At 55.4% G+C, this 23,630-nt stretch overlaps 2 protein-coding genes across 4 annotated transcripts in view; one reads left to right on the top strand and one right to left on the bottom strand.

Moving 5' to 3' along the window:
• Nucleotides 1-3,895, top strand: part of MAP4 (microtubule associated protein 4) — a 168,324-nt gene extending 164,429 nt beyond the window's left edge. The window contains exon 23 of the mRNA XM_082314095.1: nt 293-3,895. Coding sequence (XP_082170221.1) covers nt 293-297 — 5 coding nt within the window. The 3' untranslated portion in view covers nt 298-3,895. The remainder of the gene's footprint in view (nt 1-292) is intronic.
• Nucleotides 3,896-6,571: 2,676 nt separating this feature from the next.
• Nucleotides 6,572-23,630, bottom strand: part of DHX30 (DExH-box helicase 30) — a gene marked incomplete at its 5' end in the record, with an annotated part of 36,999 nt that continues 19,940 nt past the window's right edge. For all 3 annotated transcript variants that reach the window (XM_082323531.1, XM_082323529.1, XM_082323530.1), the window contains 16 exons: nt 6,572-8,717; nt 9,415-9,554; nt 9,723-9,826; nt 10,716-10,873; nt 11,170-11,329; nt 11,412-11,605; nt 12,168-12,249; nt 12,647-12,853; nt 13,865-14,040; nt 15,156-15,260; nt 16,079-16,157; nt 17,361-18,182; nt 19,725-19,877; nt 20,659-20,808; nt 21,542-21,668; nt 22,475-22,830. In XM_082323531.1, the coding sequence (XP_082179657.1) occupies nt 8,482-8,717; nt 9,415-9,554; nt 9,723-9,826; nt 10,716-10,873; nt 11,170-11,329; nt 11,412-11,605; nt 12,168-12,249; nt 12,647-12,853; nt 13,865-14,040; nt 15,156-15,260; nt 16,079-16,157; nt 17,361-18,182; nt 19,725-19,877; nt 20,659-20,808; nt 21,542-21,668; nt 22,475-22,830 (3,249 nt within the window). In that variant the 3' untranslated portion in view covers nt 6,572-8,481. The remainder of the gene's footprint in view (nt 8,718-9,414; nt 9,555-9,722; nt 9,827-10,715; nt 10,874-11,169; nt 11,330-11,411; nt 11,606-12,167; nt 12,250-12,646; nt 12,854-13,864; nt 14,041-15,155; nt 15,261-16,078; nt 16,158-17,360; nt 18,183-19,724; nt 19,878-20,658; nt 20,809-21,541; nt 21,669-22,474; nt 22,831-23,630) is intronic.

Here is a 23,630-nt window from a genome sequence, read left to right as displayed (position 1 = left end):
GTGCCTGCGCCTTCTCTCTACGCACTCTGCCGGGTGGGGTGGGGAGAGCACTGCAGCAGGGCAGAGCAGCCCCCGGGCACTGGTCACACCGCTGTAATCGGAACATTGAACTGTTTGTAGCGATGTCTGTAGGGTTTGTCTGCCTTTTTTTAATTCAGAAAATTGCCTTTTATTTTCCAGGCATCTAATGATGACATTATGGTATCGTCTTCCATTCCCCCTCCTGTCCCCTCTCTCCTCCTCTTTCCTCCTCCTGCCCTTCCCCTTCTCACCTGCCCTTGTGTCGCTGCAGATTGAATCTCACAAGCTGACGTTCCGTGAGAAGGCCAAGGCTCGAACAGACCACGGAGCGGAAATCGTCGTCTCCAAACCCCCCAACCTTTCCAGCAGCACTTCCCCCTGGCGTAGCACATCCGTCAGCGAGAGCCTGGGCTCAGTCGCCTCCTTGTCACCGCTGCCACAGCCAGCTCCCCTTGCAGCGCTTTCTCAGCAAGGCTTGTGACCCCTCCCAGCCCCGTCTCCCACCTGCTCCCCAGAGTAACGCAGCTTGGCTCTCTTAACCCGGCGCCTGGCTTTAGGTGGGAAGGGGACAGCGTTTAGCAGGGCTAGCGTCCCTTTCGGCCGCGCTGACTCCTCGAAGCGTCCTGGAGGCTCGCCCCTGCCCGAGCGTGCCGGGCTCTGGTGGTCCCTCTTTGGCTGGAAAGGGCGTCCTTCCCTCTCCGCGCCTTGTCCCTTTTGCTTTTAAGGATACTTGAGCGTTAGTGTCACGTTCTGGGGACGGGCATCTAGTGACTTCCAGGCTGCGTCTCGCTGCCCGGAGCCTGGGCGGCGGGGGGCTGGGTAGGAGCACGCCTACGCTGCTGGTGGCTGAAGCCAGGCCAGAGTTAATAGGGATAAGCTGTGATCTTTCTGTCTTCTTTGAGAGAAAAAAAAAAAAAACCCAACCTTTTCCTCCTTGCCGCTTCAGTTTCTGCTGATCCTGTTTGATGATGATATATATTATACACACACGTTAGGCTGTTTTAACTGTTGACTTTAACCTTTTATTCTTTGTGACGACGTGTTGATGATTTATCGTGCTACAAACCCATGCTAAGTTTCCTTTTCTCTTTCCTTCTTTTCCTAACCGTAGGAGAGTAGAGACATTAACCGCTGCTGCAGTGCTGGCTTCTTATTGACATATCCAGCAATTGTAACTTTTTTGTTGTTGTTTTGTTTTGTTTTTTTAATATTTTAAAACGATGGAGCAAATTCATGGGATTAAGCCATGTCTGACGTTGAAAGGCACAAGGCTGTGTTAAAGGAAAACTTGCTGTAACAGATCAGATGAAGCCTGTGTTGACTGCAACGAGACGCGTTGAATCGATGCTGGGAGAACCTCCTGTAGGGCCAAACCGCCGGCCCCGGGGGCTTCCTAGGACCTTCTGCGCATTAGCAAGGCAAAGGCGGTTTATTTATTAGCTTGCACAGCCGGAGCCCTGGGATTTATCGGTTTTTTTTGGGCCAGGGCCTGAGGTCTGGAGGAGCAGGAGGCTGCTTTCGCGGTGGAGTTGCAGGTTAGCGCAGGCCGTGAGTTGCGAGGCAAAAGCAGGTCTGTGGTGTGCGCGCGTGGTGGTTTAGCAGAGGCCGAGGTGTGGGGAACCGTAGCGTCGGGCCGAGCACGGCTGGCGGGAGGCCGAGGCGGGGAAGGCGGGAGCGGCCACCTCTCCCCCGGGCGTGCGGCAGGGGTAGCGGCGGGTCTGCGGAGGGCCGGGAGGGAGGCGAGCCCTGGCCGGGGCAGGGGAGGCGGGTTTCTGATGCCAGGGAGTTGCAGCTCTGACTCGGAAGGAGATTTACCTACTCTGGGAGGTGCGAGCTCCTCGTTTCGTGTTGCAAATGACACTAAAGAAATGACATGTAAATAAATTAAAAAAAAAAAAAAAAAGCGTTCTTGGGTCGTCAAACTAATTTAAAGCAAAAAAACGGAAAAAAAAAAAAGGCGGAATAACAAAACACTGGGATCAAAGTGAACTGAACCAGGCGCGTGCTGAGGGGGGGCTGTTCAAGGAGGGGACAGAGGGAAGCCTGCAGCTTCTCATGCTTGTGGGAATACTTCTTTGGGAAGCCGACAATGACACGATAACCCGGAATCTGTATTTACACACAAAGATTCTTATTGCACTTGTATTTTTTATATTAAAGTTTGCATGATTTCTAATAAAATGGCATTAAAATGTACTAGTTTGCATCAAAGTCGTCTGCTAGTTTCATAAGTGCTTTTTCCTCTGAAGACAAATTTAAATAAGCAATGCAGATTTGCACCTGAAAGGGGCGGTTATATATACCCTAGAAACCTCCCAGTGCTTCCCTTCCTCCTCTTCCTCTTCCTCCTCCTCCTCCTCCTCCCTCTGCTCCCACCTTCCCGCTCCTGTCCGTGCCACGTCCCTCTCACCCCGCGCCAGGGACGGGTCCCAGCCGTGCCTCGGCCCTGGGCTGGCCAGCACCGCCGCCGCGGGCCGCCCGCTCTCCCGACGCCGCCCAGCTCTGCCCAGAGAAAAGCTGGAGCCGGGAAGGGGCTGCAGCCGCCGATGCTACCTCCAGCTCGGGGCTGGGGTTGGAAACCTCATTTCCCGAGAGAGCAGAGCTGTGGCCTGGTGCTCTGAAGCCCTCCAGCCGCTCCCGGGGCCTGGGAGGGTGCTGCCTCCGACCTCCCGTGCACCTGCATGCCGCCCTCCGGTATATATCACTGCCCCTTCGCTGACGCTTCCTTCTTCTCTTACTGCTAAATTCTCAACACCAGCTTCATCTTGTCAGTCTTGGGTTGTGGGTTTTTTTTCTTTTCCCAACGCTTGAATCGAGGGGAAGTTTGGAGGCGAGGGGCTGATCCCCGCCGCAGGAGAAGGCAGGGGCTGCGCTTCCCCAAGCAATAACGTCGCTCTGCTGCGGGTCAGGCTGTGCGCGGAGCTCCGCTGCCCCGCGCGCGAAAGGCCAGGGCCGAAGCCGGCCTCCGGGCTGGCCGGCCCGGCGGAGGAGCGGGGAAGGCTGTGCTGGTGGGCTGCGGCCGGGGCCCGGCCGCGGGCTCGGCGAGGTCCGGTGGCGTTCGTGGTTAACCAAAGAGAAGGTGGACGCTGAGATGTCGCGTTCCTCTCGCTGCTCTGCCCCGGGTGCCCGGGCGGAGGGAGGCAGCCGGGTCCCGGTCTTAGCTCAGGAGCTGCAGGAGGAAGGCAAGTGGCAACGTTGCACTTTATCTTCTGAGATTGCAAAAATAAAGGCGAGCAAACCCCTGGCACCCTGCGAAGGGACAGTAACGCCACCTTCTCCCCCTGCGCTGCTTTTATCTGATTTATTGACTGCTTGGCAGTCTCGGCTGAGGCTTTCGTATTGGCACACGGTCGTGGCGGCGTTCAGGCCTGTCTGGACGCGCGCAGCCCTTCCCAGACTCCCGCGGTTCAGCTGAGCGCTAACCCACCGCCCTCTGCTTCTGTGCCACTTCTCTAACACTTGTTGTGCCTGTGTTTAGCTGACAAACTAAATCCAGATACGCTTGGTGTGGTTTTTCTAGGACAGCTTCTGTTTTAATATGGATTTTTTTTTTTTTCTCTGTTTTAAGGACATGGCTGTACATATTGCTAGCCTGGGAAGGGATCCATGTGTGGTGAAAATGACTTTAGTTTCCGATCTGGAGAGGCGGGAGTGAGCTGGTGAGCGGCGAGACCTTAAATGACAACTGCAGAGGAGCTGCTGGGCAGAGCAGGGGAAGGAGCTGGTTTTGCTGGAGGCTTGAGCTAGGGCTAGAGCTAGCGAGCGCGTTTTCTCCTGGGAAAAAAGGGAGTTGTGGTCTGAATTAAATGCAACGTGACTGTACCCGTTCCTGTCCTGAGCTGCCTCGCGTGGGTCCTGGCGGCCTCCGCAGCTGCGCTTGGTGTGATGCTGCTGGTGGGGGAGAGGGGAGGGCTGGGGTGGCCGCAGCGGCTGGGGGCCTTCAGTGGGCTGGGAGCGGCACCGGTGGGCTCGGTCCCCGCTGGATGGGGCACGGCGGCAGCGTGGGCAGCGCTCGAGCTCCAGGCGCGCCAGAGCCTGCTCCTGCCTCGGGCGAGATGCTCAGCAAAGACCTTGCCTGAGCTCACGGTCGGGGTGAGCGTTGGCGTGGAGGTGTCTGAGCTGCCGGGGCGATGAGAACGCGGTGGGGCTGCGGTGCGGCGGGAAGGGCTGGGGGGGAGCTCTGTGCTCGGGCGGCCAGGAGGCTTCCCCGCGGCCTGGGCTGCTCAACTGGAGCCTGGTCTCTCCCTGCATATCAGTGGCCTACACAGTGACTTTGGGGCTTTTTTTCTACTGTTAAAGTACATTCACATAATCAAGTTTGCGGGCTTGAGGCCGCAGGAGCAGGAGGCCGGGAGCGGCGGCGACTTTGCTGCTGCCCCAGCGCGTGCCTCCCCTTGGGGCGGCGGCCCGACCCCAAACTGAATGTAGTTTTCTGTGCTGACCCTCGCTGTCGTCCCCGCGTGGTACCGGTGCGCGAGTGGGGCTCCAGGACCCTCCTGTGTTGGTGGTGTTTAGGCAGAATTTCTCGTTTTCTTGGAAGGCGGCAGGAGCTTGATGTGGGTGACATCTCTGGGGGTGCCGGGGGGGCTCCTGTGTCCTCCCCGCGTGTGGGGGAGCAGCCGAGCCCCTCCTGAGCCGCTCAGGGCTGGTCAGTGCTGTCCCTGCAAAGGGCCGAGCAGCCGTAGCTGCCGGGAGGGCAGCAGCCTCGCGGCTTGGCAGACATGGCACCCGAAAGCCCTCCGGGCCCGGGCAGCCTGCGGGCGGGGTGGGAAACTGCTACGGGAGGCCGCAGCGGAAGGAGCGCTCCGTCCGTCCTTCCCCCTCGCCACCTGAATTCCAGCTAGAGCAAGCGGTTGCCTTTCAGCGCGCCCGCTCACGGGAGCCTCGCTGGCCACCAGCTGGTGTCTAGAGCGAGCGATCAGACACGAGGCTCCTGTCTCGCACCCGTTGTGATCGTCCCACCCCAGCATTCAGCACTGCCTGCAGCTTCGCTTACCCCGTAACATAGGTACAACGAGTAACGACATCGTGGGGGGTGACTACGAGGAGGGGGCGGCCGAGAGGACGGGGGGCTGGAGACGAGGGGCACGATCCCGGCTCCCTCCGTGGTCTCGGGAAGTCCCTGAACCTCTCGGCCTCAGTTTCCCCATCTGCAAGGTGGGGCAGATACTGCTTACCTCACCAGGCTGTCGTGTGGCGCGAGCAGCGTGTAACGTGTTCTCTAAACGTGACGTGGTGTTATTGTTTTGTGTCATAGCGTGAGCCTGCGGGGGCACCGCGCCCCCCAGGAGGGGTGCAGCCGGGGCCGGGGGGCGAGCGCGCGGGGCGAGGGCCGAGCGCTCTGCGGCGGGGCCGGGGCAGAGCCCCCCGGCCCGGGAGCGAATTCCTCCCGCTTTGCGGCTGCCGCTCTGTCTCGCCCTGCTGCCAGGGGCTGCCCGGCCCTCGTCCCCTTAGCAACATTTCCTGATTTGATGTTGTGATTCTTACTGTTGTAAAGGGTTGAAATAAAGCTTCTAGATGTTCCTCCTCCGCCTGGGCGTGCGTTTGTGGGGGGGTGTGGGAAGGCTGGGGGTGGGCACAGCCCAGGGACCCCCATGGCCTCCTGCTGGCAGAGGGGCACGAAGGAGCCATTTTCGTGTCTCCAGTGCCATCAACCACTGGAACCTTGCCCATCCCCGGCTTCGCTCCTCCGGCCTGGGCTCAGCGGGGAGGGCGTTGCTGGGCTCACACCAGGCACGGGCCTGCCACCTCCCCGTGGCCACCGCCGGCCCTGGGTGGCTGCTGGGGGGAGCCGGGCAGAGCCCAGGCACGCACAGAGTTTGCCGTGGCACCGGCCGCGGTTTCTCCCTTCTGGCTCCTCCGGGAGCAGCGGCCGAGCCGGGTGCCGGGGAAGCCCGAGGTCCCGTACACGGCTGCGACTGAAGCGGGGCCCCGAGGGGCGGCCGCCGCCTCGCACCGCTCTGACAGAAAGGTTTTCTGCCTTGGCTCAGGCTCAGCGCCCAGGACCCGGCCCGAGAGCCCCAAGGGCCGGGCCCCTGCAGGGTTTTGCCCAGGGAGCCTTCGCCCACGTCCCCGTGCCCAGAGCGGCAGCGCCCAGCGCCGCCCCAGCCGCTGCCGTCGTCCCCCCGGGCAGCAGCAGCACCAGGCCGTGCTCGGGTGCTCCCGGCTGCCTCTGCGCCCCAACGGCTGCTCTAAGACCCCCGGGACCCCCCACCTCGCCTCTGGCTCCCGAAGGCTTTAACTGCAGCCGCACCCTGCGCCCTCACGCAGCCTCCGCTGCCGCAGCCCCTGCCCGTAGCCACTGCAGCCCCTGCCCGCTGCAGCCCCTGCCCGCCAGACCCCAAACCCAGGCGCCGCAGGCGCTCACAGGGCCAGCGCAGCCGTGAGGCTCCTCCATCTCACGCAACCCGGCCTCTCCCACCCGAGCGCTTCCCCGGCCCGGGAAAAGGAGCAGGAAAACGAGCAGCTGTTCACTCCGCTATTGAAAAAAAAAATTAATAGAAAAAAAGAATGAAGAGGAGAGAGGCGGTTACTACTCTATCCCTTTTTATTGTCTTTAATCTATGTTGTAAAAAGATCCAGTATCACATAACAGCCACTGAAGTATCCCAATATCACACTAGTTCGGAACCATTTAGACAATAGCTTAGTCTTTTTTTTTTTCTTTTTTTTTTTTTTTTTTAAACCTGCTGGAAGGGAAAACCATACTGCCCATTATACAGGCCAAAAGAAACAAACACTGGTCAAATAATAGTGACAACCTCAAGCAAGTGAAATGAAGATGAAAGGTTCTGAGTGAACGCAGGCCGCGGCGGGCCCCGCGCCGGCTCACCCACCGCAGCCCGGCGGAGCGGAGCCCGCGGCTCCGGGAGGAGGGAACGGCCTCCGGCCCCGCGGCTGGAGGTGGCCACAAGCCCCCGCGGCCCCTCGCCCTTGTGCTTTTCGCCCACAGCCGCCGGAGCCGTGGGGCTCCCGCGCACACCCCGCTCCGTACATCAGCTTGGGGCGGCACGGGCCCCGGCTCCGTTCATTAAAGCCCATGACGAGTAAATTAAATCTTAGTAGAGAACTGGGAGAACCCAAGGGTGGCCCCCGAGGACGGCAGCTCCCGGCCTGAGCGCAGGGCCGAGGCTGCGGGGGCAGGAACCCCTCCGCCGTCGTCCCCGACAGCCTCAGCCTGGCACCCGCGCTCAGCGGAGCGCGCCCCGGCCGGCACGGTCAAACCTCGCATTGATTTCAGATACAAAGAGCATAAGAAACGGTGAATAAAAACAAATGATCCCAGGCCCCGCAACTGCCTTTTGCCGGGCTGCTGGGGAAAGCGGCAGCCGCCCTCCCTGCAGCGCTGCTCGCAGCCCTGCAAGGGCTCCAGCCGCGCCCCGCCGCCTGCAAACCGAGCGTGAAGTACTCGTTCCTCTCCCGCGCTGTCCAGCCCGAGGGCTCGCGTGCGTTACAAACATTAACGAAGCCTCACAACAGCCCTGTGAGGTAGGTCGCTGTCTTCATTTGACAGGGAATCCAAGGCAAAGCTGGGATTAAACTCCAGATTTCGCATTTAATGCTGCGCCTGTCCCAATCCTCCTTCCACAGAAATATGGTCCCTGTTCATAGAAAACAAAGAATTTTGTGCCTATGCTCCTGGCTTCCCGCAGGAGAAAGCGCTCACAGGCAGACTGGCATCTACAATCGCGTCCTGTGTTGCACAAGTTACAGGGATCCGGCCTCCTTGACGTAGGGAGAACAAGAAATAAAAAATAAAAAAAAGAACAAAATAACAACGCAAGAGGACAAAAAGTACAGGCAGATTAGGAACGACAAGTCACATCTCACACTCATAACGCCACGACTGCGCTCGCGCTGTGGGGCGGCAGAGCCCCGCTGTGGGGCTCGGAGATCCCGCGTGGAAGGTCACGTCCGTCCGGCGCCTTCGGGGCTTCCTCCCCTCCGACGTCCTCAGGGCGCGCGGCGCGGGGAGAGTGAAGATGACGACGATCACCGCCCTGCACCAGAGCTGCTGGATCCACGCTCTGCCCGGCCCCGGCCCCCGGAGCAGGCACAGCCGCAGGCCGAGACGTCCGTCCTCCTCTTGAGCCGGGAGTAGCTCTCGCACCAGAGCTGCTCCAGCCCGGCCCTGTGGGGATGGGGCAGAGGACGGCCCCGCTGCAGCTGCGTCCTCGCTTTCCAGTTCAGGGACTGACGCTGTGAAGAGCGGAGGAGGTGGGTGTCCACGAAGCTCGCGTCAGGGCCCATCGGCACTCCCAGTCCATTCCCGGCGGTGCTGCGCTGGTTCTTCCTACGCGGTGACCATGCACGGAGCCGACAGCAGGAGATTCAGACAACATTAATCTTCTAGGATGGAGAGAGATGACTTCACAAGGGATAAATAGAACTTTATTTAAATAAACATTTGTGAACATCTTTATACAAATTACAAGTCCCCACACAATCCTCCAGCTCCGCTTAAGCGCCAAAGCTGCCAGGAGGGCCTTTGAGCAGATCCACCAGGATGTCGAGCAGCTGGCTGTGCTGGTGGTGCAGGTCCCCAGGGATGGCTGCCATCTCATAGCACAGGCACGTCTCCACCATCTTGGAGAGCGACACACGGAAATCACGCAGGAGGCGGATGGTGTAGGAGTCTCCCTCCAGCACCAGAAGATCACTGTCTGTCAGGGAGACTGTTGCTCGCCAGCCATCATCTTAGGGGGAAGAAGAGAGGAGGTGAGAAGCGGGAATGGTGCTGACCCGATCCAGCCGGCGCTGGCCGCTCGGCCCTCTCCCCCGCCGTCGCCAGGGGCGGCGCCGGTCCTCCCCACGCTCAGTGCAGCCCAGAGTCCGGGGACTCAACTGGGCCCAACAGTTCCCACAAAAGCCAGGCAGCACTCTGACCCATCACACTGGGATCCTCCCACTGGTTCCCATGGGAGGCGACCGATTGCCCAGCCCGTCTGAGCTCGAGGGCTGGAGCCCAACTGCCGAAACCCCAGGGGCTAAAGCAACACATCCACGGGGAGAAGGGCTCGCTCCTCCCCAGGCCCCAGCCGTGGCTGAAGACCAGCTCAACTCCTCATTCCCCGAGGATGAGCCTCCAGGCGCAAGCCTGCTCGCTCAGCCTGCCCGCGGCTCGGGTCCCTTGGCTCCCTGCAGAGCCACCCCTGAGAACAGCCCACAAATCATCGCCTTTGCGGGCCCGTTACGGCAACACCCAGTCCAAAGCAAGAGGCTTAGAAAGCAGGGGAAGACAGCTGGCCAAGGGGAGCAGAGCTGCTCATCGTAGAGATCAGGGGTGGCCACCTCGCAGCCCCTCAGACTGCGGCACAGCCGCAGGAGCGGGGTGCCTGGGGGCCAGGCGCGGCAGGAGGAGCCTGCAGCGGCACAAGAGGACGCATCACTCACCTCGGACGTGGATATCTGTGTCGGTCATGAGCAGCACGGCCAGCGGGTGGACCTGGGAGGAGTCCCGCACAAACACCCCACCGTTGGACTTCACCGCCATGAAGTATGTTAGCCAGCGGCTGTACAGCTTGGATGCCTCCCTGCACAGGGGAACAGCTTCGTCAAGCACAGGCGGAGACGTGCTGTACTCCGGTACTGGCACACGTCGGAGGCAGCGCCGGGGTCCTCAGCACACCCGGCTGGTGTGTGAAGCGCATGGTGTGGGGTGCCCGCCCTCCCACGGTCACAGACATACGCACATCACCCACCTGTTGATTGTTGACTTGTGGAGCAGAACGGTGCCAGCCTTTGTCCGATAGGCGTAGCTGTTGGGTTTGAACTTCCCTTGGCGGGTCACTTTGCCTTGTCTCACCTGAAATGAGAAGAGCACCTCAGGCACTGCCCCCAAGCAGCCAGCCTGGCCTTCCCCACAGCTGTGTCTCTCCTACATGTGTGTAGGGGCAAGTACAGAATCACAGAATTATTTAGGTTGGAAAAGACCTTTGAGATCCTCGAGTCCAACCGCTAACCCAGCGCTGCCAAGGCCACCACTAACCCATGTCCCCAGGCACCACATCTCCCCGGCTTTTCAATCCCCCCAGGGATGGGGACTCAGCCCCTGCCCGGGGCAGCCTGGGCCAGGGCCTGGCAGCCCTTTGGGGAAGGGATTGTTCCTAACACCCACCCCAACCCTGCCCTGGCGCAGCTTGAGGCCGTTCCCTCTCGTCCCATCGCTTGTTCCTGGGGAGCAGAGACCGACCCCCCCGGCTCCAGCCTCCTTTCAGGCCGTTGCAGAGAGCGAGGAGGGCTCCCCTCAGCCTCCTCTTCTCCAGGCTGAGCCCCCCCAGCTCCCCCAGCCGCTCCTCCCCAGCCTTGTGCTCCAGCCCCTGCCCCAGCCTCGCTGCCCTCCACTTCCAGCAGCTCCGCTGCGTTAGCAGAGTACATACGTGGGGGTGACCAGAGCTGGCAGTCACCGAACACCACGCAAGGGGCAACAAACAGGAGGAGGAAGATGCCACCTCGATGGCTCCCAGACCAAGCTACAAGAAGCGAAGCATGGACCCGTGCAGGCTTGAGGAGGCCACTCCTCACGAGGAGGGATCCGGGGGCAGCACTGGAGCAGCACGCAGAAGCACAAGCAGGCAGCCTGCCTAGGGCACAGGCTCCCAAGAGAGCGCAAGCGTCTCTGGCACCTCCGCGCTTCCCTGTGCTACCCACAGCGACCAGCCCAGGAGAGCGACGGCAGAGCGGGGAGCCAGTACCTGGATGAGGTTGGGGTAGAGCCCAGCCATGAGGACTCCCTTGACCAGTTCTTCCTCTTCGCTGTACTGGTTACATACGGACGAGGGCATGGTACAGTCAGATGGGGACGACACCAGGAAGGCTTCGTAGAGGTTCTCGGAGAACTGCTTGACAAGGCCTACAGGGAGGAGACAGCCCCAGGGAATGAGATTCGCCCTCTCCTTCACCCCACTGTGAATGAAAGAACCTCCTCTGGCCTTGGAGGCTCAGCCTCGGCGCTAGGACAGGAGACCTGTCCCGCCTGCGGCCTCCCTGACACCCAGGGCTACGCCTGCACCCACAGGCACCAAAACCAGAACCTGCGCCCAGTCTGGCAGTCACCTGCCCAGTCTACCCCATTTCTGCACCGTGTTCTTCACCAGTGCTTCAGCCTTTTCAGGGGACAGAAGGGAGAAGCAGGCCTCTGGCACTCACCATTGATGAAGCGAAGGCTGGGGCCGTACAGGTAGTAGTCCTGCAGGTAGTTATCCCTGGCACGACTGTCTCTGCGTCTCAGCACCTCCTCCCAGCCGGCCACGGCTCTGACAAAGGCCAGGTGATCGCTCCCGCTCTCCCGGCTCAGAACAGCCTTGGCCTGGGAGACAGACACACGTGTCAGCCAAGCGGCAGCCCCTTCCCCACCTGCTTTCTACCTTCCCCTAGCAGGGGCTCCTCACCTTGTCCACCTCTGCACGGTTTTGCAGGCTGCTGCTGAAGGGGTCCCGGGTGAGGCAGGAAACGATGACGAGCAGAGGGTGGAGGCAACGGTAGATGGACGCCAGGACGATGGCCTTTGCCAGCCGAGGATCTGTGGAGATCTGGGCAAGGCGTTTGCCCAGAGTGGTGAGGGCTTCTCGCTGGTCCAGCACACCTGCAACAGAGCCGCCCGCGAGGGCACATCCATCAGCTCTGAGCAGGGCCAGAGTGGTGGCCAGTGGCTTTGGGGAGCTGCCAGAACCCTGCTACTGGGCTTGGAAGATTCGGTGTAACCCCCAGAAGAGGCACAGCCCAGGTGCCTGCAGTAAGCACCCAGAACCTCCCAGGTCTAACTGAGCTGAGGCCAAAGAAAAGGCCGGGCCAGCCAGATGACCATCCACAAGACCCAGCCACGAACTCCAGATCACAACTTTCCTTCTTTCTGCTCCCCCACCCCTCGGGTTTTTTTCCTTCCCCCCACCCCTTTTTTTTTTTTTTTTTTTTTTAAACACCTTGGGAAGGTCTCCCCACTTCTTGAGCAAAGCAGCATGGGAAATAAAAAAATAAAATAGCATCGCAACTTGTGTGCTTTGGGAAGTCCCTATCAGCTGCCATCCCTATCTAGGGACAATCCTGCCCAGTCTGTCCCACAGGATCCTGTGCCAGCTCCCACCTCCCGTGTTTAGACAGCAAACATGTTTCCATTACACCCACACCAGGACACAGCATTAGCTCACCGATCTCCTGCAGCAAGATCACTGCTTCATCCACAGCTTTGATGTCAGGGCTGTCCAGAGCCTTGGAGAGAAATTCAACTGCCTGCAACACAGCGGGGGGAAGGGAAAAGAAAAAAAAAAAAAAGGGTATGTTTCCCATACGGGAGTGTGGGAAAGCCTGGGGGAGCCCACTGCCCTGCCCCTGGGGCCCAGACTGCGACACGGTTCCCTCTTTGTTTGCCTACAGGGATATGAGCTCAGCCCTCTCCGTTCTTGCAGAGTCTTTTACACATACTCTGTAATCAAGTAATCTATACATTTCCTGGTCTTAACCTCCCTAGACAGCACTGCGTTTAGGAAAGGGAGAACTAAAGTCATCAGCATCTTGGGTTTTTCCTACTCATGTTTGCGGTCAAATCACGTCTCTGGAACTGGCACCAGGCAGGCCGCATCCTGCTGGTTCAGTCGGCTGCAGTCTTGCAGGCATGTACTGTGCTTACTGTTTTCTCCGGCATGTGGATCTTGGCCTGAACCACCAGGTTCTCCAGTGGGGTGCGTAGGATCTCTGGAACCTGGTAAGTTGGCATCTTGTCCAGGCGGCTGCGAGGGAAGAGGTGATAGGCAAATCCCGACTGACAGCGGCCAGCACGCCCTCGCCTCTGCACCACATTTGACTTGGACACCCACACCGTTTCCAGGCAGGACACCTAGGAGAAGGAGGATTAGGCACGAATGCTCTCACGGCTCTGTCTATTTAAATGCAGCCTTCCATCCAGTCCACAGGCCTCTAAACTCCTCACGACTGATCAACCATCCCGCTAAAGGGCAAGGGAAGCCTTTCCCACTCTCCTGCGTCTTGCATCTTGCAATGCCCGTCTCTAGCAAGCTGCTCAGTGCATGGATGAGACCCTGATGCCATCTGCTGGACGCCTGCCTTGGCTCCGCATCACCCTGCTCCCCAGGGCTCATCTCGCTGCCCTGCTGGGAGCTGCCAGCAAAACCTGGTCCTCTCCTTCCCCACCCCAGTCCCACTGCGTGCCAGCACGGGCAGGGTCTGCGCTGTGAGATGAACTGGGTTAAAACCGGGCAAATATAAAAACTAGAACTGCTCCAAGGTGTGAATCACCACCTGGCCCTCTAAGATGTTCCAGAGCAGGGAGGGGAAGGGGCAGCCAGAATCCCTTCTTCCAAGAGCAACAGGGGCTCAGCTGCCTTCACGTCGTTATGAAAACGTACGCACAAGAGCCTTCGCAGGGCCCAACGCTGCCAGAAACACGGCCCAAGAGCCGGGTAAACCCCTCCCCTTAAAGCTGACTAACAAAGCAAGGCACCGGGGTCAAGATAGCTTCAAACAAGAGCAGTTTATGATGAAATCATAGAGAAAGGCAGAAAGCAAATGGAAAAGCTACAGATGTTAGATGGTGTAACAGAGAGATGGGAAGGGAGCAGGATTTGCCTTAAATTTCTTTGTAGGCACGGGACTTTTCCCTGCTCACCAGAAGTCGATGGGGAGCCTGGTAGGGAGCTTGGTAAAGGCGAACACTCCCTGAACGACGAGTCAAACACCGACCCTGAACAGGGACCCAGTGCCAGTGCCCCAAGGGCCAAATGGGAAGCAGCTCTATCATCCAATTAACGGCATCTCGGATGTTGCTCTGAAACCATCCATTAGCTCCACTACGCCCCAAATGCACTTAGAGGCAAGAAAGCATCAGTACCTTGGTCTTTAGATCGTAGCGCTCCTCCTTGTGCGTGCCACTGTCCACCACGTGGACAATGTCATTGATGGTGATGGAGGTCTCGGCAATGTTGGTGGCCAGGACGATCTTCCTGACGCCCGGGGGAGGCCGCTGGAAGATGTTTTGCTGGTCCATCATGGGGATGTTGGAGTGCACTAGGAGATAAAAACCAGTCAGTCCTGCCCTGCTGAGCTGCTTTGCAGTACAAGGCTGGGGCAAGCAGAGATTCTCAGCCCTCTTGTACCATCACCTCCTGCTTCCAGAAACGGGGGACAGGGATGGGGACACCACTTGTAATACCGATGGTCACTGTCAGCAGTTTCCTGGAGAAAAATCTTTCCAGGAAAAATCTTCCACACATCGTTAGGGAAGGCCTTAATTCAGTTGCTTCAACCTATGGCTCAACATCAGCAGGAGCTCTGACCAGCTCCCGTCCCAGAGAGGCTAATGGCACCACCGGAATACCGCTGGGCCCCAAGCAGAAGTCCCACTCCCTCCCACAGTCCAGTTCTGCAGCTCCCCCTTTTCAAAAGTCCTACAGGGCAGGGGAATGGGCTCTCCTCATTGTCATTTGGTTTCACGTGGTCAAAAATGGTATCAGCAACTCTTCTATATCACATATTTGCCCTGTTACAGATCAGTGATGCGGAGAAATTCCCAGCAACCGCACAGAACAGCAGGGGAGCACAAGAACATGCAGTTTTCACAAAACACCACCTGCATTTATTAGCAACTGAGCTGCTCGAAATTGTGCTCCTGGCTGGCCTTATTTGACATTGAATAGGGAGGACTGTTAAAAAAGCAAACAAAAAACCCCAAACAAACCAACCCCCAAAATCTTACAGCCTTGCAGAGTAATACTGGCTTTTGTTATAAATTTCTGTCCTGGGATAGAGAACGTTAAATTTGCTAATCAGAACTGAGCTACGGAGTACATCTCCACCCCACAAAACAGGGCTTGCAGATCTTTTCTATGTAGGCTCAGCATGCAGCTACAGCAATGCAGAATTTAGCAGTTTCCTCCTTGCCTAATTCTGAATTGCTGGAGGCAACCAGGAAGCCAGTTTCTTTGATCACATACAGGTTTGGATGGCCTGTGCTAGGAGGAGTTATTTCTGCTTAACAGGCATAATTACACAACAGGAACGTACATCAGAGCATACGAGTTTGCTCTGTATCACAGTGCAAACGCTGAAGGGGCTCATCAAGTCAACTGGCCTATCCGTTCTCCTGAATCCCGGGGAGAAAAGGCCTGGCGCTGCCGTCTCACCTGGTAAGACGAGGTACCGGCTGTTCTGAGATCCGAGCATCTCCAGCAGGCGCTGCTGCACTCCTTTGATTTCCTGCCAACCAGGGAGGAAGCAGAGGATCCCACCTGAAACAGAGCAAGAGTTAAGAACAAGCGACCTAGAAATCCAAGCACTTTTCCCCAGCTGGAGACAGAGAAACTGCTTCTGCTGCACAGAAAGGACACCCATTATTTCCCCAAGTCCACAGCAACCTTTAGCCCAAGAAACCCAAAGAAAAGCAGGGCCCTGGTCTGTGATGCCCGCCGCCAGCTGATTGCTAAGGAAACCTGCATCATACTGATGGTGAACCAGTGACAGATACAGCCATTCTGGGAAGTCAGACCCAGGGGAAGGTTTGTCTAGACTTCTTACCTGCTATGCTGTATCTGTTTCTGTGAGCTCATTAGGGCAAGGTTTTAAAGCCAGAAAGAAACCAGGCTACCCATAGTTAGAACGGGTTCATTAGAGAACGGGTTCATTAGAGAATGAACACTTTCTGCTAGCTTTGAAACACTTAAAACTCTTAGAAGTCATCTGAGACTCCTGCCTTCTTCACAAAAACATCGCCTCCCAGGCAAAGATATTTAACAGGGATGGGTCTCCGATACAGAAAAATAACCAAATTGTGCAGCACAAGGTTACAAATGCCGGAGCACAGACAAGTCTTGCCCTTCACCCCAGAACAGCTGTATCTCAGGGCACTACAACTGAGACTCAGACGTTGTCCTAGCCAAAGGCTCAGAATTAGCTCATGCTCAAGACCACTCAGTTCAAGAGGAATTCAAGGTGGCCTTGCAGAAGTCAGCTCAGCATCGTGTTTTCTCTGCAAAGGGTCTGGGCTCTGCAGGGTTCACATTTTTCCCCCCAGCAAAAGGAAAGAGCAAGGGGGCAAGGCAGAACCTACCTGGTTCTCCGTGGGCATCGATCTGGAGTACGAGGTCGGTGATCAGATCAAGATCAAGGACACATTCGTCATCTGATTGCTGGATAAAACAGGAGGACACGTGCAGACAAATGAGCAGCAATCTAGCAGACAGCAGAAAGGCACACAGCCTCCCAGAGCATCTTCTGGAGAGAGCAAATGCCTGTACTTGGACGGCCTGCCCAGGACTAGGAGCCAGGAACCTCAGGAGCCTGGTTTTGGCTCCATCTGGAACCTGCTCTGGTCACAACTGCTGCCAGTTTCCTCTGCTGTGCAGTGAGAATATACAGGCCCTTTCCCGTCCTCCAGACTTGGAAGTTAACTGAGATTTGTGTACCTCTACTGAACAGAACCTAACAAGTAACAAAAATTAACACGAAATTTTTGGGGACAAGACTGTGCCATATGCACCTGGGACTTCAAATCCACCAGGCACAGAGCAGCAGCTTTTGTATCTCTCAGGAATTTGGAACATACCTGTCAGGCCAGCTTAAAAAGCGCAGGTAAAAGTCCCAGCCACAACAGAAACAGGAAGATTGCCCTGAAGGCGATGGGACACCCTCAGCAAGTTTGCTGATGATACAAAACTGGAGAAGCGGCTGATACGCCAGAAGGTTGCTCAGCCACAGGGAGGGACCTCTACAGGCTGGAGAAAGGGGCTGACCGCTTCTAGTCCAGCAGGCTGGACTAGAAAACATCTAGAGGTCCCGGCCAACCTCAACGGTTCTGTGACTCCATGACCCACAACTGAAGAAAGATTACCTACAGCAAAGAGTACGTCCGGAGGGCATTTTCCAGAGAAACAGTAAGGCTAGTTGCAAAAAGCAACAATCAGGGAATTCAGTCATGCAGGACAGTGAGCACTTAGGTAACAGACTGCTGTAAGCCATAACCATCCTAGTCTTGGGCCAGGCTCACACAGAATACGCAAACGTTCAAGTCTGCATCTATGTATATACATACACAAGTACAATGAGCTGTTAGCGTACTCAAACATAAACAAACTTCACATTAAAGAGGGACAAAAGTAACTTAGACCCAAATCTGAAGTCATCTTTACCCACAATTTAATCCAAACGCTCTGGGATTCTACTAAGCTGACTTTACCTCACAAGGGTTGACGTGGAATTAAAGCTATGCAAACACTGTCCAACAACCACAGGAAAGAGGGACCGGTTCCAGGCCCGGACTCTCCCCTGCTGATGTGCCAGAAGTCAGCGCCCCGTCCAAGGGGAACAGCTTCACCACCACGCTGCATACTCACCTTGATCTCGTAGTGCCGGTGTCGGTGCCGGCCCAGCTTGGCCAAGATCTCCTCCAGATAGTACTCCTTCACTGGGTACATGAAACCCGGCACCTTGACCACAGGGCAATCCCCAAAGTAATGCGAGAAACGCTGATTGTCTCCTGTGGCGCTCATTAAGACCAGGCGCAGGTCAGGGTTGAGCTTCTGGATGCCTTTCAGCAGGATGAGCAGGAAATCAGTGTTGACGTCTCGCTCGTGGACCTCATCGACCACGACGTGGCTGACACCCTCCAGGCTGGGGTTCCCCTGCAGCTTCCGCAGCAGGATGCCCACAGTGCAGAAGAGCAGGGCTCCTCCCCTGGCGGGTGGCTTGCTCTCCAGTCGCACCTGGTAGCCCACATTCTTCCTCATGTTGGGACCCAACTCTTGTGCCACGCGCTGGGCGACTGAGATGGCGCTGATCCTCCTTGGCTGGGTGATCACTACGTTGCAGCGGGCGCCACGTCCCTCCAGGATGTAGTGTTCCAGCAGGAGCTGAGGGATCCTTGTGGTTTTCCCACAGCCTGTGTCTCCTGCTATTACCACTACAGGGTTCTGCTCAATGGCTGATAGGATGGTGTCCTTGTGAGGATCTACTGGCAATGGGTGGCTCTCCTGCCACGAGGATCCTCTCCTTTTCCAGAGGGCCAGGAGATTCTGGCTAAGGCGCACTTCCTCTGCTTCCAACATGGGTATATATGTCTTCCCCGTGATTGCATCGCTTATCGCACCAGATTCCTTGCTCAGGTTCATCATGTCATCAGCAATCCGGGGCCTGGATTCCCTGATGTCCACTGGATACTGGGAGAGACGGAGAAAGTTGGCAGGGACAAAAAGATTAGTACCAGTCCTGAGAGGGACAGAAAGAAACAAGTGCCTGGAACAGACTCAGATTGGCTTTGCCATGACCATGAAGCTTTGCTGTGACCATGAAGCTCTGCCGAAGCCTCTTCAGATTTTAGGTAACTTAGCCACTTATATTCTGAATTGAGGTTATTTAAAGGGAGAATTAACTTGGGCAGCTCCCTGCATTTTCCTCATTGCATCCCCTACTTTAAGAGGGGTATTAGTGCTGATGCCTGAACTGACAGGCACAAAACAGTAACTTAAGCTCCCCAAGTCAGCAGCTACACTGCAGGCAAGTGATGCAACGGCTCCTCAAAGACAACTTTTGGAAACTATCAAGTTACACCACCACCCTTCCCTCCCTCAGGAAGCCCAGACACGTAACTTGCACAAAACATAAGCGTTCGGCTAAGCCAGAAATATTCTATCTTGGCAAAAGAAAAAACAGAAGTCCCACATCCCACAGGAAGAACTAAAAGGAGCAACAGTAGGTCAGGAATTGTCCAGAACACAAATCAAAGCATCGGCCCAGATGTTCGCAGGATTGAAAGTTCAGCTACAAACCAGTATTTTGGATTCAGCCTCATTCAGAGTCACAAAGCCATCCCTTCCACGCATGGGGTGACAGCTCATGTTCACGTAAGCACGGGAGGCAGACCAAGTTCCTTCAAGACGATGCTGTTTTTCTAACTTTTCTAACTGTTCAGTCACAGCAGGTCATTCAGAAGCAGCTGCTGTCTTAGACGCAGTCTTAGCTTTCCAGGACATTCACTACTGCTTCGTTTACTTCACAGTATTTGTAAGATACTGTAAAGATCGCCCAGATCTTTACTGTTCAGGCCCAAGAGTGCTGCACCAGTGACTTGCCAACTCCAACCACGGGCGTTATTTTCAATGACTTCAATAAGCTATGCACATTTGTACCTGAGCTACGCTCAACCTCATCTTACCTTAGCACTAACTCCTGCTTTGACAGGCAGTGCTCCTAAGGAACCCTGTCTCGGCACTGCTTCAGCTCCCGTGGGTGTCTGTTCACCACTGGTCCACCAGGAAGAGGCATCTCCTGGGCGAAAGCACCGCCAGGTGCCTGGGGACCAGCACCCACCCCTAAGGTACAATCCTGTGAGAGACACTCCCAAGGGAAACGCGCAAGTACCGGCACCTGGCCCTTGAAAGGCTACGAGGCACAACCAGAGTTTAACGGAAGCAACACCTGCACGAGGCAGCATTCATAAGCCTGCAAAAGGAGGCTATCAGCAAGCCAAAACTGCACTCCGTAACATCCCAAAAGCCAAATAATGCAGACAAACGTCACAGGTGCACACAGAGAAGGCCTCCCTTCCCCAAAGGTCAGCAGAGACTGATCAGTTTTTGTGGCAATCTATCAAGCCATGAATCCCCTCAACGTTTTGATGTGAAGCTCTCAACCCACGTGCAATTCCTGAAGTTAAATGAGATCAGCCAAGGGTGGTTCTCAGACAGCTGAGCAAGCCTTACGTGATTCAGATAGTTCTCAATCTTCCGCAGGGTGGCTTCGGGGACTTTGATGTGGCAGGGTTTCCTCTGGTTCTCACCAAGCTCCCGGAGTGAAGTCATGTTGTACATGGCATGGCTGAGGGGGTTGTTGTTCTTGTCCACCAAGCCAAGGCTCTGCAAAGGGAGAGGCAAACAACACTATCAGACACAAGACTGCTGCATATGAAGTGCTGGCATACAGAGCACACGGGTCCTGCACGCTCGGACGGGCTAACTCCTTACCCCATGTCCCAAATCCATCACTTCCCGCTTTCACCACAGCAAGAAACAAGACACGATCCCATCTCAACTCTGGTGAAACGGACGCGCTGGAGCCAACTGCTACCTGCCCCCACCACAACGCTCGCAAGAAGGTCTTAAACAGACCCATCAAAGAATCAGCAGCCACACCTGTATCCGACAAAACCCCCTTGCAAGTGCCGGTAACTCTCTTGCTACGGTTCTGCTATGTTGTGTTAATTCTATAATGAGTCCTGTGCTGTTTTCGTGGACTTCCCCTCTGCTGACTCTAGAGTCTGCAGCGAAACTATTGCAGCGATGTGTCTGCATTACTCCACCTAGGAGAATGAGAAGATAGTCTGTCCTAGCAGACAGCGGGAAGGTGGCCAAGAGAACAGGCTCACGCTTCCAGGGTGATCCCTACACATCACTTCGTTGAGGGCTCAAAACAAGCACAACAGCCTTCAAGGGGACATCACAGATGAGACAATGGAGGGGTACAACAGCAGTTTGGACTGAATCCTAGGGGTCAGAAATACACGTTTATTAAGCAGGAAGTCAAAGATCAGAAAGCTTCAGGCATCGCCCCATTAGGCTCAGGTACAGTCAGTCAGGTGCAAGGAGCCTCTATTCAGAGACACATCAGACGTGGGATGTAGGAGCCATGTGCACGTACCTTAAGCTTCTGACAGGCCAGCGCCGCCGCTTTGTTTTCTGCCTCCACCTTGCGACGGCCCTTGGCAGCAAAAGTCATCGGACAGGGCCAGCGGAGCGTGAGCTTGCAGATCTTGGTCTTGGTGCCTACCGTACGGAACTGCATGTACTCCTAAAAGGCACACACACATCATCAGACTGGGGGAGATGTTAAGAGCCTACATAACTAGGCAGGCATTTTCAAACACACCCCTACGTTTCTAAGCAGAGCTTAAATTGTTGGGGGTTTTTATTGTTTTTTGGGGGGTTTGTTTGTTTGTTTGTTTTTTAAACAGTGCACTAGAACAGGTTTACTGCACTGAATTCCACCCCCCCAGCTCCCAAGGCACCAGCTAAGCAGAAGTGAGAGCAGGCAGCTGTGTGAGGGACGTCACTGAGAGCCTACGGGGTGGAGCACAGCTACTGTTCGCTAAGCACACGAGGTCTGGAAGGAGGTGGGTGACACATACCAAGGAGGAGGATCACCGGATACTGACAGGAATCAAGTTGTGGAAAGATTCCGTCAGCACAGAAATTACACATTGCTCCGAGTAACACACACTTGTGTTTGTGGCAGATATATAGGGAAATGCAAACCTATCTCCTTAGAAAATATTCTCCTTCATTCAGACAGCGGCTCCTCTATTGCCCCGGCCTCAAGTAACAACATTCCTCGTGCTCCTATTAAGACATTTCCTCAATTCTCACCACAAAGTCTTTTCCTTGCTCTTCAGGCTGAGTTTTCTAGGCCCAGTTTTAACTTCCCTTCTCTCCCCAGTTCTCAGCTGCCCAAAAAAAGCATCCAAAGTGATTCCAGTTGGGAGCCTTTGAGCTTCGTCCCTGGCAGGGGTCAAACAGCACCTTACCTTGACTGTGGAGGAAGAGGTTGCAATCTGAATCACTTGAGCCAGGAGATTTTTGGGAAGCGGGAACTGCGTCAGGGCACGGATGGCAGTGTTGTCGTCTGTCATTTCAATGGAACTCCCTCCTCGGCTAGAAGGAAGATGAGAACAATCTGATGTACAAATATCCACTCTGCGCTCAGACCCACCTCACTTCAGGTCTGCTACTGAGGTCTGAACCCGAGTAGTTAAAGGCACAGATAATTTTGGTCATTTGAAAAGTCAAGCTGTATCTTGCTACTAAAATCTGTCAGTCACAGAACAATCACCCAGCCCAGCAAAGCCACCTACTAAAAAGCAATCAAACCTTTACACTAGCACTGCAAACCAGATAGCAGCAACAGATTTTAACAGATTTAATAAATGAATAAATAATTCTGAATCCAAAGAGCATCCCTAAACACCACCACCACCACCATCAGGTCCTTACGGATCTTACTCCTGTTGACTATTAAAAATTCAAGATTTGTGCTCATAAAATACAAAGTCAAGCAAGCAACTATGGTAATGAAAAAGAGCAGATTTAATATTGCCCTGAAAACCAGGGTGGTCAAAAAAGGTCTAAGGGCACACGCACAATTTCTGGGAATGGAAATCTCTTTAGGCACAGAATAAGAACGGCAGGTAACAAGCAGGCAGCAGTCTATGCAAAGGGCAAGACTCCGGAGAAGACGCCCGTGCAGCCTCTTGTGATGACAGCCAGGTGCAAGAGCAGGCTGCCCCAGTATTGCTCGCATAGAGAATGGTACAGTGGTCAGCGCTTGGCCCATCTACAGGTCACACCAGCAACGCGGGAAGCTGCAGCTCAAACGGGAGGAACTGCAGGGGTGCATCAGCTACAAAGAAAAGCCTCTCTTCCTTACTGCCCTGGATTAGCAGCAATCGGGGCAGACGTACCTCGCATCTCTGCCTGGGGTTCGAGCATCCTGATGTGCCATAGGTAGGTAATCAGAAACATCGATTGCTTCTTCTTCCAGCTCTCCTTCCTCCAGTTCCCCTTCCTCTAGCTCCCCTTCCTCCAGCTCTTCCCTCCTCATTGCTTTAGGCATCCTGCCCTGTTCCATGGGCTGGATGGAATCATCCGGCTCCATCCGTCGCCAGCAGGTTGACAAGTCGGCGAGAGAAGGTCCGGACTTGGAGCGCCACTTGCCCTCCGAGCACCACCTCTCGTCGGGACAGCCAAGCTGGTCAGCGAGAAGCCGGTACTTTGCTGCGTCAAAGAGCTCATTTCTGGGCCCCAGCAAACCCCAGCCCTACAAGAGAAAAATGCCTTGTTAGCTGCAGTATAGAGACAGATATGGGTAACTGCGGGAAACCAGAACACATCTGGTAAAGGAGAGAAATGCAGGAGCGATTTCTTCATATCCCACAGAAAAGGAGAGAAAGAAAAGAGACTTTCAGAAACATAAAGCTTTCCTCCCGCCATTATTTCTTCAGGAAGGGAATCTGTTCACTAACCTCACTTCCCAGAGCACAACTGCTTAGCATCACATAGCTTGTTAGAAAGGGTGAGCCAAGATTTGTTGGTATTTTACGAACTATTAGCTCTATTTAGCATTCTGAAGTTTCGAAACCCACCTCAGAGCACGAAATGCATCTTTTTTGGAAAGGCTAGTCTAAACAAGTATAGTCTGGGATAACACAAGGTGAGAATTCAGGGAACAGTTCACCTCCTTTTCTCTTCACAGGAACGGTTATTTGCATAAGCAGCAGTAAGACCTCCCGAACCCAGCAGCACTTGAAACAGAAGAGTTCCTAATTACTGCTGGCCTACCGCCTGCATTTAGGACCAAACCTTACGTGAAGCTCCAGACATATCTAGAGTGCAACACACGCCATGTCTTACCAGACCGCTGCAATAAACTAGAAGTTACATCTTTAGGTCTCTTGATGGCCCCATATTAGACAAGGCTGTATTCCTTTGTGCTGTAGGAGTGTCCGAGACAGCAAGAATTCACTTCGCTAGCCGCTGTACTCAAAGTCACTATATTCAGACACTCTGCACCAATCAGACACTACTACTTCGATTGAACTGACGACTATTCATTTAAAG

Source organism: Platalea leucorodia (assembly GCF_965183815.1).
Source record: "Platalea leucorodia genome assembly, chromosome: 1".
In the NCBI taxonomy this organism is placed as follows: domain Eukaryota; kingdom Metazoa; phylum Chordata; class Aves; order Pelecaniformes; family Threskiornithidae; genus Platalea; species Platalea leucorodia.
This window is presented reverse-complemented; position numbering and strand designations above follow the sequence as displayed.